The following is a 15,905-nucleotide window of genomic DNA, read 5'->3' on the forward strand; positions in this document are numbered from 1 at the left end:
CCAAAACAGCTGTGGTGCCTGCTTCCCCAGAAGATGGATTCATAAAAAAAATGTATATGGAAAAAATTAACACAGTTTTCATTTTCTGACAGTGTGAGCTAAGGTATTCATAGTGGCGGCATCATTGCTTAGTGTTTCTGCGAGGTCCTGGTCCCGTCTTGCGCCACTCCTGACTTCTTTCTTGTCTGTGACAAGGAATATCAGCCCAGCCCTCTGGATCTTCTCGGGTGGGTTATGATCACAAAGTTTTCCATTTACAAGTGCCGGGATGCCTTGTTGTTTTCATACAGGGGATGTCCAAGTTTCTTCTGGACAGTTTTCTGAGAAGTGATTGCAACAACTGACCATCAAAATGGCTGACCAAAATTTCATAAAACCATCTTAATTTTCCCCATATGCTTACTGGAAATTTGAAAGAGCTGAAAATTTTAACAAATCCAAAAGCTGAATTCAAATTGAAAGAAACACTCTCTGGTTTAAATTACTGGAATGGAAATATGCATTGTTGTGTCCTTGAATCGATTCTGACTCACAGTGGCTCCACGTTACACAGTAGAACTGCCCCACAGGGTTTCCTGGGCTGTAATCTTTACGGAAGCAGATCACCAGGCCTTCTCCTGCAGAGCCGCTGAGTGGGCTCGAACCACTGACCTTTCACTTAGTAGCTGAGTGCTTAACCATTGTACCACTAGGCTCCCGAAATACACAGTAGGCATTCTTTAAATTTACCAAGAATCATTTTAGGGGCAAGAAGAATATGGTCTCTAAAAACTAACAAGGATATAGGTTCCAATGTATTAGTTAAGTGTTTCCATCCACAATAAGGCTTGCAGATTCACCGAATAAAAGTTTCATTATAGAAATTAATATCGAGGAAATTAATGACACACCTGTAATTTTGATTAGTGAATAGAAGTTTGATTTAGGTTTCTCTCTTTTCCTGCTGCCCTCAGCGGGTTGTCAGTCATCCGGCTTCTTCTAGAAAAGCATAAATAATGCAGCTAGTCAGAGTCTGGTGTCTGTCATTTATGTGAAATGTGCTTTTTCTCATCTTTGTGTTATTTTTATTGTGTGGTGTTGAGAAGTGCTAATTATTGATTTTCGGAAATTAACAGCAAATGCTTTCACAAACACCCACAGTCATATTTCACTCAAGGGAAGAAGGGTGAAAATTCCGGCCTGCTGTTTGCGATAGAAATAGCTGGAGGGGTTTCCTTATCTTCTGTGACATAGATTTCACTTATATTACATGGTGTTACCACAGCATAAATTCACCATTACTCAGAACACATTGCGCGCTGCAGTTTGTTGAGTAGACATTACTCAGTCTAAGTACTCGAGCATTTCAGCTAGATGTTTAGGACTCATTTTTAAAGGTTTTAAACATATTGATAATAGGCCTACTTAAAACTTTTGAAGTCTCAATATAGTACACCTAAATGATTATTTTCCATTTATGCCAAAATCAAAAAAGAGCATTTTGTTCTCCTGAGTACCTGAAGTACTATTTTTTAATCTAAATTTAGTTTAGTGAAAGTATGTGGTTTCATTTTGGAATATTTATACTACCACCTTTGTCTCGATGTCATTGCACAGACCATACCAAGCAAATTGATTTCAGAAAATTTATTTTATTATTATTTTCTTTCAGTAACTAGACTTTCCAAGAGAGCTTGTTTTTTCTGAGGAAAGGTTACCACCTGGAATACTTCCCTCTTCTTCCCCCTCCTCCCCACCCGCCACCACCCCTTTCTCTTTCTCCACCTCATGAGTCAGCCGGCACAGGGTTTACTTCAAACGAACTGATCCAACCAGGGAGAACTTGCAGGGCTGTTGTGCTGATCACTCCCACATACGGTTAAGTGTTTCTGCCTGCTCCTGCGCCACCCTCACAACCTTTGTCATGCTTGAGCCCATGGTTGCAGTGCCTGTGCCAGCCCAGCTCATTGAGGATCTTCCCCTTTTTGCTGACCCTCTACTTTACCAAGCATGGTGTCCTTCTCCAGGGACTTGTGTCTCCTGCAAACCTGATCTTCTATTTACGTGCTAGTGAATGACCAACCCAAACATGAACAGAGCAACAAAAATCTGCAAGAAGCTCCAAGGGATTATTTACCAAAATTTTGCTTCCAGGTCGCTAAATCTAGAAAAGAGTATTTCCATTCTCCAGGATTAGCAAATACAAATTGCAAAGAGACCCCAAGAAGTTTATCATAGTGTTCGTCCCCCAGGCATTATAAATCCTCAATGAAAAGGTCTCTTTCTTGGATAAAATCATATTTGGTCAGTCCTACCCAGGTGTGAACAGCTGCAAACCTTGGTAGTGTAGCGATTAAGAGCTACAGCTGGTAACCAAGACGTCAGCAGTTCGAATCCATCAGGTGCTCCTTGGAAACTCTATGGAGCAGTTCTGTTCTGTCCTGTAGGGTCGCTATGAGTCGGAATCAACTCGACAGCAGTGGTTATGTTTTTGTCTGTTTGTTTTTTTACCCAGATGTGACACAGAAGCTTAACAGCATTTCTCTCACAAGTCATCCCTGAATACCAATCCTATTTGTGTCCCGTAGAGCCTCCTCACATTACCCTCTCAAAGGGATCATGAAGAGAGTAATGGTCCTACTGACAAAAGATATAAGCAGGATAAGGAGCTCCAGTGGCACAATGGTTAAGCACTCGGCTGCTAACCAAAAGATTGGCAGTTCGAACTCACCCAATGGCTCTGTGGGAGATAGGCCTGGTGATCTGCCCCTAAGATAACAAACTAGAAAACCCTCTGTGGCAGTTCTACTCTGGCACGTGGGGTCGCTACGAGCCGGAACCAGCACCAACATGGGCAGGATAGAGAAGATGAACAAGGGAAGGTGAAGTACCCAGAGGTGAGCATCTAGTTACCACCCCTAGGCTGAGGGGCCCAGGGGAGGGAGCCATGACCAGAACCTGGAAGGAGAAGTGGCCCAGGGAAGCCATCGCCCACAGGGAGCTGTGGCCGTAGGGAGAGGAAGGCAACCCAGCCAGTGTCAAGCCAGCACCTGGCAAGGCAGGAACAAATAGTAAACGCCTCCACTTCTTTCCCTTCCACCCTCCTGGCTCCTCTCCTGGACTGTCATGGCTGACCCAGTGCGAAGCCTGAAAGCAAGGAGTACAGGTGATACTGTCGAGGCCAGGCTGTCAGAGGCGAGGAAGGCGATTTGAGTCCTCTGGGACCCATGTTCTCCTCTGGGTGGGTAATCCCTTCTCTAGGCTAAGCAGACACGCCCGGCTCCCTACAAATACCTGGGCTGGCTCAGGGGGATTTTTAACTCAGAAATGGAGCGAGCGGCCCACCACTGGCTCTGATGGGATTTGAAGAGAACAAGTTCCGCCCAGAGGGAATGGTGCTCACCTCTCCATGGGTGTTTGTTAAGTCCATTAGGTAACATCATCACTGGAACTCTGCACTGAGCAGGTTCAAACCAAAACACCAACCAGCTGCCATCGAGTGGATTCCAACTCATAGCAAACCTAGAGGACAGAGTAGAGCTGCCCCATATGGTTTCCAAGGAGCACCTGGTGGATTTAAACTGCCCACCTTTTCGTTAGCAGTTGTAGCTCTTAACCACTACACCACCAGAGTTCCCTCAGCAGGATTAGTCACCCCTTTATTTTGTTTGTTGCTGTTGTTGTTGGGCACCGTGGAGTTGATCCTGACTCACAGCGACCCTGTAGGACGGAGCAGAACTGCCCCATAGGGCTTCCAAGGCTGTGGTCTTTAGGGCAGCAGACTGCCACAGCTTTCTCCTGCTGACCCTTAGGTTGGCAGCCAAGCGCTTAATAATTGCTTCACCAGTGCGCCTTTTATTTTGTTTAGGTTTACGCTTTTAAAAAAAAAGGAGGCGGGGGGGGAACTAAGTCAAACAAACCAGGATCTGTTCCCTCAAATATTGTCTAACATAGTCTGATAAGTAAAGCAAATATGGTCTCTTTTTTTACTTGAGCCCCCAAATATTCGCTGAAGTATTGTAATAATTTCACTCCCGCTGATTATTAAAACAAAAGGAAAAATGTTGCTCTTCCATTCTGTGGTTTCTGTGAAAAACTAAAAGCAGTTGAATGTAAAATAGCATTTTAATTTTTTATATAGTTTAATGTTTTAAAGCAAGACATAATAAAGTACAGATATTATTCACTTGATTTATTTTGCTCCTGTTTTTCCAGCATTAAAAAGTAATGCTTTATATAATCTTGTTTTATCACCACAATAAACCGGAAGGAAAAGCCGATCAGTTAAAACACAGCCCGCCATTGAGCAGTCTTTCCTTTTATCGTTTCAGACTTCTCAAAACGCCGCTGTGCTTTGTTTATTCTCTCCTGTCGGGCTTAGAACCAGTAGAATTGCAGGTGGAACAAAGGATGATACAAATCACAGATATAATTTTTGTCATGTGTATAAGTTGTATTTCCTAGTAAAAAGGAAGGATGTTTACCTTCAAGCATTAAAAATACTATAAGAGCTGTACAGTGAAATAAACACAATACTGAGGAAACTTTTTGAAAATCTTTTTCTGCATTCCCAGAAACCACTTTACTATTTATTTTTCTTGGATTTTCTGAAAATTTTCATTGAATTGGATAGGTCCTCTGTCAGAGTCTCAATTTTGCGTTGCGGGTGGCATGAGCTGTAGTACTGTGTGCGATGTGTTTTTTGTTTTTTTATTTTTTTGGAAAGCGCCTTAGAAGTGTAAGCAGACCCAGGGGAGTGGATGAAGTGAGTCACTTCACAGCCTGCATTGTTGGCCATTTCCCGCTGGCTCTCAGGGGCCTGTAGGCCTGATGCCATCTCGTCTAAAAGATCGTATTAAATCACACCTAGGAAAGACAGAGCAGAAGTCGTAAAGCTTCTCTGGGACAAACGTGTGTCTGCGTTAGATTTACCTGCATTGTAGAAACAGCAGAATCTTGTTATGTCTTCATCAGTTTTCATCTGCCTTGTTAGGTACCCACGTAAGCACAAAGGGGAGGAGAAAGCACAGTCTAAATAGCAGTTTCTTGTCTTTGGGCATGTTTCAGGGGTTATCATGAATTTGTGACTATCTTTCTGAACTACCTGTTGCCACATTTGCTTTGACCTTGGCTGTGAAGTCCTTGGTGTTGTCAGGCCTGTGTAGGGTACACACATACACACAGCATGTCGCTTCCTCTTCTGAGAATTTAATCCCACGTGTGTATCTTTTGTGTGTGTGTGTGTGTGGCGCAGTGGTTCCGACCCACCAGCAGCTCTGTGGGAGAAAGACCTGGCAATCAGCTCCCCTAAAGATTACAGCCTGGGAGACCCTATGGGGCAGTTCTCCTCTGTCACGTGGGTTCGCTATGAGTCGGAATTGGTTTGGTTTTTCTTTTTTTTAATGTGTCTTTGTTCATAGAGAAGGTAGAGCTTTCTTGGGAGGAAAGGCAAGAAGGAAAAAGACAATTGAGCAAGAGGCCAGAAGGTTGAAGGAGTAAGGCACCTGTCACGGTGGATGGGTTTCATGAGGTGCCTCTTCCCTGGGAGTTGGTGCACGTTCCCTCCCTCATTTGCTCCTCAGCTTGTTGAGAATGAGAACGAAGAAAGGCATTCTGGGTGAGGATGTAGGTAATAATGATGTCTATACTATGGCTAACTACATCTGAATGACCTAAGTTAGATTTGGGAAGACTTCTTTCCCGATGTTTGATCTTTCACCAGGCATATAACACAGGTCTGTGCTCCTGCATATGGTGTTAGTTCACGCTTTCTTCACTGGAAGCAGCAGTAGACACACAGAGGAGTAGATTTCCTTTAATGTTGGTTTGGTTATTAGATTTGTAAAAGATTCATAAGCCCTGAAGTCTGTGGGGCCAGACAGGGAATAAATGAGTAAAAGTGCACATGTACAGGTGGGGTCAGCTGCAGCCACTAGGACCCATGACTGTGAGGTAAGCGGGTGGTGTCAGGCTGCAGCCTAGGCCCCAGGTGAGGGGTGGTGTCAGCTGTAGCCTTGGCCCCAGGTGAGGGGCTGGTGTCAGCTGTAGCCTTGGCCCCAGGTGAGGGGTGGTGTCAGGCTGTAGCCTTGGCCCCAGGTGAGGGGCGGTGTCAGGCTGCAGCCTTGGCCCCAGGTGGAGGGTGGTGTCAGCTGCAGCCTAGGCCCCAGGTGAGGGGTGGTGTCAGCTGCAGCCTAGGCCCCAGGTGAGGGGTGGTGTCAGCTGCAGCCTAGGCCCCAGGTGAGGGGTGGTGTCAGCTGCAGCCTAGGCCCCAGGTGAGGGGTGGTGTCAGCTGCAGCCTAGGCCCCAGGTGAGGGAGTAGTGTCAGCTGCAGCCTAGGCCCCAGGTGAGGGAGTAGTGTCAGCTGCAGCCTAGGCCCCAGGTGAGGGAGTAGTGTCAGCTGCAGCCTAGGCCCCAGGTGAGGGAGTAGTGTCAGCTGCAGCCTAGGCCCCAGGTGAGGGAGTAGTGTCAGCTGCCGCTTAGGCCCCAGGTGAGGGAGTAGTGTTAGCTGCAGCCTAGGCCCCAGGTGAGGGAGTAGTGTTAGCTGCAGCCTAGGCCCCAGGTGAGGGAGTAGTGTCAGCTGCAGCCTAGGCCCCAGGTGAGGGGTGGTGTCAGCTGCAGCCTAGGCCCCAGGTGAGGGAGTAGTGTCAGCTGCAGCCTAGGCCCCAGGTGAGGGAGTAGTGTCAGCTGCAGCCTAGGCCCCAGGTGAGGGAGTAGTGTCAGCTGCAGCCTAGGCCCCAGGTGAGGGAGTAGTGTCAGCTGCAGCCTAGGCCCCAGGTGAGGGGTGGTGTCAGCTGCAGCCTAGGCCCCAGGTGAGGGGTGGTGTCAGCTGCAGCCTAGGCCCCAGGTGAGGGAGTAGTGTCAGCTGCAGCCTAGGCCCCAGGTGAGGGAGTAGTGTCAGCTGCAGCCTAGGCCCCAGGTGAGGGAGTAGTGTCAGCTGCAGCCTAGGCCCCAGGTGAGGGAGTAGTGTCAGCTGCAGCCTAGGCCCCAGGTGAGGGAGTAGTGTCAGCTGCCGCTTAGGCCCCAGGTGAGGGAGTAGTGTTAGCTGCAGCCTAGGCCCCAGGTGAGGGAGTAGTGTCAGCTGCAGCCTAGGCCCCAGGTGAGGGAGTAGTGTTAGCTGCAGCCTAGGCCCCAGGTGAGGGAGTGGTGTTAGCTGCAGCCTAGGCCCCAGGTGAGGGGTGGTGTCAGCTGCAGCCTAGGCCCCAGGTGAGGGGTGGTGTCAGCTGCAGCCTAGGCCCCAGGTGAGGGGTGGTGTCAGCTGCAGCCTAGGCCCCAGGTGAGGGAGTGGTGTTAGCTGCAGCCTAGGCCCCAGGTGAGGGGTGGTGTCAGCTGCAGCCTAGGCCCCAGGTGAGGGGTGGTGTCAGCTGCAGCCTAGGCCCCAGGTGAGGGAGTAGTGTCAGCTGCAGCCTAGGCCCCAGGTGAGGGGTGGTGTCAGCTGCAGCCTAGGCCCCAGGTGAGGGGTGGTGTCAGCTGCCGCTTAGGCCCCAGGTGAGGGAGTAGTGTTAGCTGCAGCCTAGGCCCCAGGTGAGGGAGTAGTGTCAGCTGCAGCCTAGGCCCCAGGTGAGGGAGTAGTGTCAGCTGCAGCCTAGGCCCCAGGTGAGGGAGTAGTGTTAGCTGCAGCCTAGGCCCCAAGTGAGGGAGTAGTGTTAGCTGCAGCCTAGGCCCCAGGTGAGGGAGTAGTGTCAGCTGCAGCCTAGGCCCCAGGTGAGGGAGTAGTGTCAGCTGCAGCCTAGGCCCCAGGTGAGGGGTGGTGTCAGCTGCAGCCTAGGCCCCAGGTGAGGGGCTGGTGTCAGCTGCAGCCTAGGCCCCAGGTGAGGGAGTGGTGTTAGCTGCAGCCTAGGCCCCAAGTGAGGGAGTAGTGTCAGCTGCAGCCTAGGCCCCAGGTGAGGGAGTAGTGTCAGCTGCAGCCTAGGCCCCAGGTGAGGGGTGGTGTCAGGCTGTAGCCTTGGCCCCAGGTGAGGGGTGGTGTCAGCTGCAGCCTAGGCCCCAGGTGAGGGAGTAGTGTCAGCTGCAGCCTAGGCCCCAGGTGAGGGAGTGGTGTCAGCTGCAGCCTAGGCCCCAGGTGAGGGAGTAGTGTTAGCTGCAGCCTAGGCCCCAGGTGAGGGAGTAGTGTCAGCTGCAGCCTAGGCCCCAGGTGAGGGAGTAGTGTCAGCTGCAGCCTAGGCCCCAGGTGAGGGAGTGGTGTCAGCTGCAGCCTAGGCCCCAGGTGAGGGAGTAGTGTCAGCTGCAGCCTAGGCCCCAGGTGAGGGAGTAGTGTCAGCTGCAGCCTAGGCCCCAGGTGAGGGAGTAGTGTTAGCTGCAGCCTAGGCCCCAAGTGAGGGAGTAGTGTTAGCTGCAGCCTAGGCCCCAGGTGAGGGAGTAGTGTCAGCTGCAGCCTAGGCCCCAGGTGAGGGAGTGGTGTCAGCTGCAGCCTAGGCCCCAGGTGAGGGAGTAGTGTTAGCTGCAGCCTAGGCCCCAGGTGAGGGAGTAGTGTTAGCTGCAGCCTAGGCCCCAGGTGAGGGAGTAGTGTCAGCTGCAGCCTAGGCCCCAGGTGAGGGGTGGTGTCAGCTGCAGCCTAGGCCCCAGGTGAGGGAGTAGTGTCAGCTGCAGCCTAGGCCCCAGGTGAGGGGTGGTGTCAGGCTGTAGCCTTGGCCCCAGGTGAGGGGTGGTGTCAGCTGCAGCCTAGGCCCCAGGTGAGGGAGTAGTGTTAGCTGCAGCCTAGGCCCCAGGTGAGGGGTGGTGTCAGCTGCAGCCTAGGCCCCAGGTGAGGGGTGGTGTCAGGCTGTAGCCTTGGCCCCAGGTGAGGGGTGGTGTCAGCTGCAGCCTAGGCCCCAGGTGAGGGAGTAGTGTCAGCTGCAGCCTAGGCCCCAGGTGAGGGGTGGTGTCAGGCTGTAGCCTTGGCCCCAGGTGAGGGGTGGTGTCAGCTGCAGCCTAGGCCCCAGGTGAGGGAGTAGTGTTAGCTGCAGCCTAGGCCCCAGGTGAGGGGTGGTGTCAGCTGCAGCCTAGGCCCCAGGTGAGGGGTGGTGTCAGGCTGTAGCCTTGGCCCCAGGTGAGGGGCTGGTGTCAGCTGCAGCCTAGGCCCCAGGTGAGGGAGTGGTGTCAGCTGCAGCCTAGGCCCCAGGTGAGGGAGTAGTGTTAGCTGCAGCCTAGGCCCCAGGTGAGGGGTGGTGTCAGCTGCAGCCTAGGCCCCAGGTGAGGGGTGGTGTCAGCTGCAGCCTAGGCCCCAGGTGAGGGGTGGTGTCAGCTGCAGCCTAGGCCCCAGGTGAGGGAGTAGTGTTAGCTGCAGCCTAGGCCCCAGGTGAGGGAGTAGTGTCAGCTGCAGCCTAGGCCCCAGGTGAGGGGTGGTGTCAGCTGCAGCCTAGGCCCCAGGTGAGGGGTGGTGTCAGCTGCAGCCTAGGCCCCAGGTGAGGGGTGGTGTCAGCTGCAGCCTAGGCCCCAGGTGAGGGGTGGTGTCAGCTGCAGCCTAGGCCCCAGGTGAGGGGTGGTGTCAGCTGCAGCCTAGGCCCCAGGTGAGGGGCTGGCGTCAGCTGCAGTCTTGGCCCCAGGTGAGGGGCTGATGTCAGCTACAGCCACTAGAACCCATGGCTGTGCCTCGGCCCCAGGTGAGGGCTATCTACAAGAATGCTCCCAAGGCACTCCAGGTCTCCAGGTCTCCCTTCAAAACCAAAACCCAAACCTGTTGCCACCTGGTCTTTTCCAACTCACAGCATCCCCACGTGACAGAGTAGAACTGCCATGAGACAGAGTAGAACTGCCCAGTAGGGTTTCCTAGGCTGTAACCCAGCAGGTGCTCCTTGAAAACCCTATGGGGCAGTTCTACTCTGTTCTGTAGGGTCTCTATGAGTCGGAATCGACTCCATGGCAATGGGTTTGGTTTTTTTTTTTTTTTGGTTAATCTTCATGGGAGCAGATGGCCAGGGTTTTCTCCCATGAGGTCTTACTTACTGTGGGAAATTCCGACATGGGAGTGTTGGCTCAGACAGAACCTGTGTCTGTGAGCTCAGTGGAGCCCAGGGATGTGTTGTGACCACCAGCTGGACGTGTGCTCCTGGGGTGTCCTGACTGGCCACGAGCTCTATGTGGAGGCTGGACGTGTGCTCCTGGGGCATCCTGACTAGCCGTGAGATCTGTGTGGAGGCTGGACATGTGCTCCTGGGGTGTCCTGACTGGCCGTGACCTCTGTGTGACAGCTGGACGTGTGCTCCTGGGGCGTCCTGACTGGCCGTGAGCTCTGTGTGGAGGCTGGACATGTACTCCTGGGGCGTCCTGACTGGCCGTGAGCTCTGTGTGGAGGCTGGACGTGTGCCCCTGGGGCGTCCTGACTGGCCGTGAGCTCTGTGTGGAGGCTGGACGTGTGCCCCTGGGGCGTCCTGACTGGCCGTGAGCTCTGTGTGGTGGCAGGACGTGTGCCCCTGGGGCGTCCTGACTGGCCGTGAGCTCTGTGTGGAGGCTGGACGTGTGCTTCTGGGGTGTCCTGACTGGCCATGAGCTCTGTGTGGAGGCTGGACGTGTGCCCCTGGGGTGTCCTGACTGGCCGTGAGCTCTGTGCTCTGTGTGGTGGCTGGAATTGTGCTCCTGGGGCGTCCTGACTGGACAGGAGCTCTGTGTAACTTGCCCAGAACCACAACCGTCCAAAACAGCACCTGGCACGTGGCATGTGCTCAACACGTGGGGTGTTAGACTAAATACAGCTAACACTTAGTGTCTCTGACTCATGAGAACTGGGAATATGTTGAATTTTTTAAGAATACTTTTTCTGATAATATAGAAAGAAACTGCCTTATAATTAGCTTTAAGTAGGTTTCTTTTTTTTTTTCCTTATTTGATACATTTGGAAATTGTTTAGAGAAAAATTCTATATGGCTACAGATCTTGCCATGCTGTTGACCCACCGGTTCCTGCTTGACCTACAAACCTCAGCTCATGTCCCCGACTGTGGACCCCTCTCCTCATAGCCTGGTGCCCCCTTGCCCTCCTGCCCCCCTGAATCTGCCTGTGTCACTCCCCCCGGGCTCCCCTTCCACCTACTGTGAGCGCTGATGCAGTATCTGATATCCTGAGGGCAGCTTGGTATGTGGTTTTGTATCCCCTGGCAGAGAGGAAAAGGATCCCAGGTGGCGCAGCGGTTCAGCACTCGGCTGCTAACCAAAAGGTCGGCATTTCAAACCCACCAGCCTCTCTGCAGGAGAAAGATGTGGCTGTCTGCTTCTGTAAAGATTACAGCTTTGGAAACCCTATGGGGCAGTTCTACTCTATCCTGTAGGATTGCCGTGATTCAAAATCGACTCAATTGCACCGGGTTATGGCATAGAGTAAGCATTCAATAAATGTTTGTTAAATTAACTAATTGCCTCATGAATTGTTTTTGCAGTGTAAAGGTAAAGAACTCTGACGTTTTCCTCACCACTGAGCTTTTTTTATAGGCTAGCTTTTAGTTTTGCACACATCCCTCCACCATTCCATACTGGGACCAAGTCACTGTCCTGGCCCCTGGAATTCACACTCCGAGCAGACAGACATACATGAATGATTGTGTGGTAAAGGCTATAACCAAGGGAGTTTGGGAAGAAGAGGATTTAGGGAGGCATTTTCTCCTTCACAGGGTGTCACTCTCAGTCATTGCCATGATTCACGGGTTGCAGAATGGGTCGAGCGGATCACTGGGCACTCTCCCAAGCAAAGTGCCTCTTTACTCAACATCAAAGGCTTCTTAAGAGTGGGGGAGGACAGAAACCTCCCCATTTGCACATTTTGATAATGATAACTACATCAGAGAGGGACAGCCACACTTTTCTAAAATAACAGACTTCTACATTTTTACATCTGAGGATAAGAAATTATTGGAAGGTAGGATTACAAACTAACAGATTGTTGATGCTGAGTGCCGTCCAGTTGATTCCAACTCTTAGTGACACTATAGGACAGAGTAGAACTGCCCCATAGGATTTCTCAGGCTGTAATCTTTATGGGAGCAGATAGCCAGGTCTTTTCTCCTGCTGAGCAGCTCGTACGTTCGAACTGCCAACCTTTGTTAGCAGCCGAGTGCTCAACCATGTGCCACCAGGGTTCCTTAACTGAAAGACAAATGCTGCAGTGAGAACCTTTTGGGTTATGAAGCTATGTGATTGTCGTTCACAGAGAAGAGGCAATCAGTTTAGTCTTCCTAGAAATAAATGTTAAATGCAGGGACTAACGAAAGGATGAAATGAATCACAACTCAGTATTTATCCTGATGCCAGTTGGGAGCCCTGGTGGTGCAGTGGTTAAGCACTCCACTGCTAACTGAAAGATCAGCTGTTTGAACCCAGCAGCCACTCCAAAGAAGAAAGGCTTGGCGGTCTGCTCTGGTAGAGATTACAGCTCGGAAACCCTATGGGGCAGTTCACCTCTGTCCTGTAGGGTCACTATGAGTCGCAGTTGACTCAATGACAACAGGTTGTGGACATTTAAAGGCTATCTACAATGTGAAATGCCTTGTCTTAGAGATTAAATTGTGTTTACTTTACCCAGCCCCTGTCCTTTTGCTGGTTGCGTGAGACGCAGGCAGTGGTACCGCCGTTGTTATAGCAAGGTTAGCAGCTCATGATGCATTAAACCAGGTGTTGGGTATTTGCTACTCAGGGCAGATTTTACAATGAAATTACTGCTTGTTGTTATTGTTGTGGAGAGTTTACTGTTAATAAACACTTTGAGGGACAGAGTAGCATGGACAGGGATCTGGGAACCATGGTTTTGGGGTACATCTAGGTCAATTGGAATAACAAAGTTTATTAAGAAAATATTCTGCAGCCCACTTTGGTGAGTGGTGCCTAGGGTCTTAAAAACTTGTGAGCAGCCATCTAAGATGCATCAATTGGTTGGTCCCAACCCACCTGGAGCAAAGGAGAATGAAGAACACCAAAGACACAGGGAAAATATGAGCCCCAAAGACAGAAGGGTCACATAAACCAGATACTCCATCAGCCTGAGACCAGAAGAACTAGATGGTGCCCAACTACCACCAATGACCTCCCTGACAGGGAACACAGCAGAGCCCCTGACGGAGCAGGAGAAAAGTGGGGGTGCTAAACTCAAATTTTCGTAAAAACACCAGACTTAATGGCCTGACTGAGACTAGAGGAACCCCAGAAGACATGGCCCCCGGACTCTATGTTAACCCAGAACTAAAACCATTCCCAAAGCCAACTCTTCAGACAAAGATTGGACTGGACCAAAAAACATAAAACAATACTCATGGTAAGTGTGCTTCTTAGTTCAAGTAGAGACAAGAGACTAAATGGGCAGCTCTTGTCCAGAGGTGAGATGAGAAGGCAGAAAGGGACAGGAGCAGGTTGAGGACACAGAAAACCCGGGGTAGAAAGGGGGCGTGTGCTGTCACATTGTAGGGATTGAAACGAGGGTCACATAACAAAATGTATATATATTTTTGTACGAGAAATTAACTTGAGCTGTAAACTTTCACCTAAAGCACAGAAGAAGAAAAAATAGTTTATGGTTGATAATGTAAGCCTAAACAGAAATGGCTGCCTTTCCCTTTTATAACCATAAATCCTACACCAGGAAGCCAAAGAATGATAGTATCGATGTGACTGCAATTTAGCTAAGTAGTCACATTTTGTGTATGAGTGGACACCATGCAAATAAACGTGTACAGTAAAATCAGGCAGCACGTAAAGAGATTTAATAATTCATTCCACGACCTCTGCAAATAAAAAGGAGTAAAGCCCCATTTACGCAGTTGCTGAAATATGGTGGATAATGATGCGTTCATGTTTAATATTGCTAATAAATTTGAAAATTCATGTTTTTGTTGATAAACGTTTTCTTGAAATGCAGTCTAGGAGGACAGATTGTTAAATTTAAGTACTTTATAAATGAGCATTGTGACTCGGATGCGACTAGTGGCGGTGTTGCCTAGAGACCCAGCTACCACTCACCTGAAGCACTCGGCAGTGATTTTCGTATTTCACTTTTATGTGCAACCAAACTGCACACAATTTTAGGGAAAAAAATTAGCATGGTAACAGAGCAATGATCACAGTAAATATTGTGCTTCTCCTTGTTGACTTAAATTACATACTTAGGATATTTCAGAAAAGTATTTCTGCTAGTCTGGTGTAATATATTGAAATATTTTGCCTAGACAATTTTACATATAGAAAAAATATTTGTCTTTTATACAAATATTTCTTTGACATGCACAATAATAAGGTACGTTATACGGTCTAAACTATTTGAGGTCTAAAATTATTTCTATTCATTTGAAGCCATAAAATCCCATGGTATTTCCACCTGTCTGGGCATTAATGCAACATTGTCTAGTTCAGAATGCTCAAAGGATTCTTTCCTCTTTAGGTTGGTTCTTTCTAAAATTTCAGAAAAATTATGAAAAAAATGAAGTCATACTTTATAAATGACATTGCAGGATCCATCTTAAAATACCATAGCAAGCTGAAATATATTTTTATAATCAAAGTTTTGCCATATTTAATTACTATACAAAAACTCTTTGTGTCCTTTCTGCTTATTGCCCTCTGAATCGATGATTCAGGGCGTCTGGTTTTCTGGATTTTATTTTGTAGCATTGGAGGGCTTTATGTCTCATTCTTTTTTCCCCATTAAGATTCCGGAAGCTTATTTCACTAGAGACCCTCATACTTTCCTTCTTACAGAGGACTTTATTAAGGTACACATGTTGTGTTGTATTCAGTGTTCTCTTTGGCCTTTAGCTGCATGTGTGTACTCACGGGTTAACATGCCCACATTTAACCTCGGCCTCTGGGAATAAGAGTCGTCACTTGGTTAACAGAAGCATGTTTGGAAGGAGAAGCAAAGCTTGTCTACAAAATACTAACACTTGGATGATTCTGCACCCTGAGAGGGGCACCCGGTGAATTTTCTGGACTCTTTTCATGGCTGACTTGGGATACACTTGCATTGTCTAAGAGTTTGTTGACCTATCTCTGTGAGGTGTATTGATTGTGACAATCACTCGCCTTGCCCTGCAGGCCATGGAGGCACAGATCCAGAACTTTGGACAGACGCCATCTCAGCTGCTTATTGAGCCACATCCACCTCGCAGCTCCGCCATGCACCTGGTGAGACACGTCAGCTTGCTGTGGGTCTGAGTACGGACCAAGTAAAGTGCCAGCTTTAGCAGCATCCTTAAGGCATCTCAGTGTATCGTTCACGCTTCAGCCAAGGATATGCTGATACCTCAGGGGGAAACAGAGGGAGTGCAGCTCCTGAAGTCCTAGCTCAGCTAGCCCAATTTTGGGTTCACAAAAACAGCCGTCTTCTCTGCCTGTGTTTGCCTCAGCATAAACTCACTTATACACATATAGGCAAGCAGACACACACCATACCAAAGTGAGATTGTTGTTGTGTGCCATCAACTCGATTCCGACTTACAGCAACCCTAAAGGACAGAGCAGAACTGCCCCATAGGATTTCCAAGGCCATAACCTTTATGGAAGCAGACTGCCACATCTTTCTCCCACAGAGCAGCTAATGGGTTTGAACCTCCAACCTTTCGGTTAGCAAGCAAGCGCTTAACCACTGTGCAACCAGGGCTCCTTCCTAAATTGAGATTAGATTTGTAAATTACAATGAAAAATCTAAGCACTCCATGAAATTACCAAATTTAATCTTTCTGGGCAAGAGGGAAAGAGTTGGTTTTAAGGCAAGGAAAGAATAGAAAAGTCATTTCTGGTAGCTGCCAGAGAGGCAGGCAAGAGGGTGGTGGAGAACAAGGACTCCAGAGCCAGACCTGGGTCAGACACTGTCCATGCCACCTCACTAGTGAGTGACCTGGGCAAGGTGACCTCTCCAAGTTCCAGCATCTGTGAAATGGGCCAAGAAAAAAAGTCCCCTCCAGCTGAGAAGTTAGTGACCTCAGGCTGTACCCCACGTAGCACAGCATCCTCATACAGTGTGTGCTCAAGGGGTGC

The 15,905-nt window shown here is 49.4% G+C and overlaps 1 protein-coding gene across 7 annotated transcripts in view; it reads left to right on the forward strand.

Annotated features, from left to right (window-relative positions):
* The window catches only part of NBEA (neurobeachin), an 892,011-nt gene that overhangs the window by 848,756 nt on the left and 27,350 nt on the right, over nucleotides 1-15,905 (forward strand). For 5 of the 7 annotated variants that reach the window (XM_049853455.1, XM_049853456.1, XM_049853458.1 and 2 more), the window contains 2 exons: nucleotides 14,579-14,641; nucleotides 14,964-15,053. In XM_049853455.1, the coding sequence (XP_049709412.1) occupies nucleotides 14,579-14,641; nucleotides 14,964-15,053 (153 nt within the window). The remainder of the gene's footprint in view (nucleotides 1-14,578; nucleotides 14,642-14,963; nucleotides 15,054-15,905) is intronic. The other 2 variants (XM_049853457.1, XM_049853459.1) reach the window with 1 other exon arrangement.

Source organism: Elephas maximus, chromosome 14 (assembly GCF_024166365.1).
Source record: "Elephas maximus indicus isolate mEleMax1 chromosome 14, mEleMax1 primary haplotype, whole genome shotgun sequence".
Lineage (NCBI taxonomy): Eukaryota > Metazoa > Chordata > Mammalia > Proboscidea > Elephantidae > Elephas > Elephas maximus.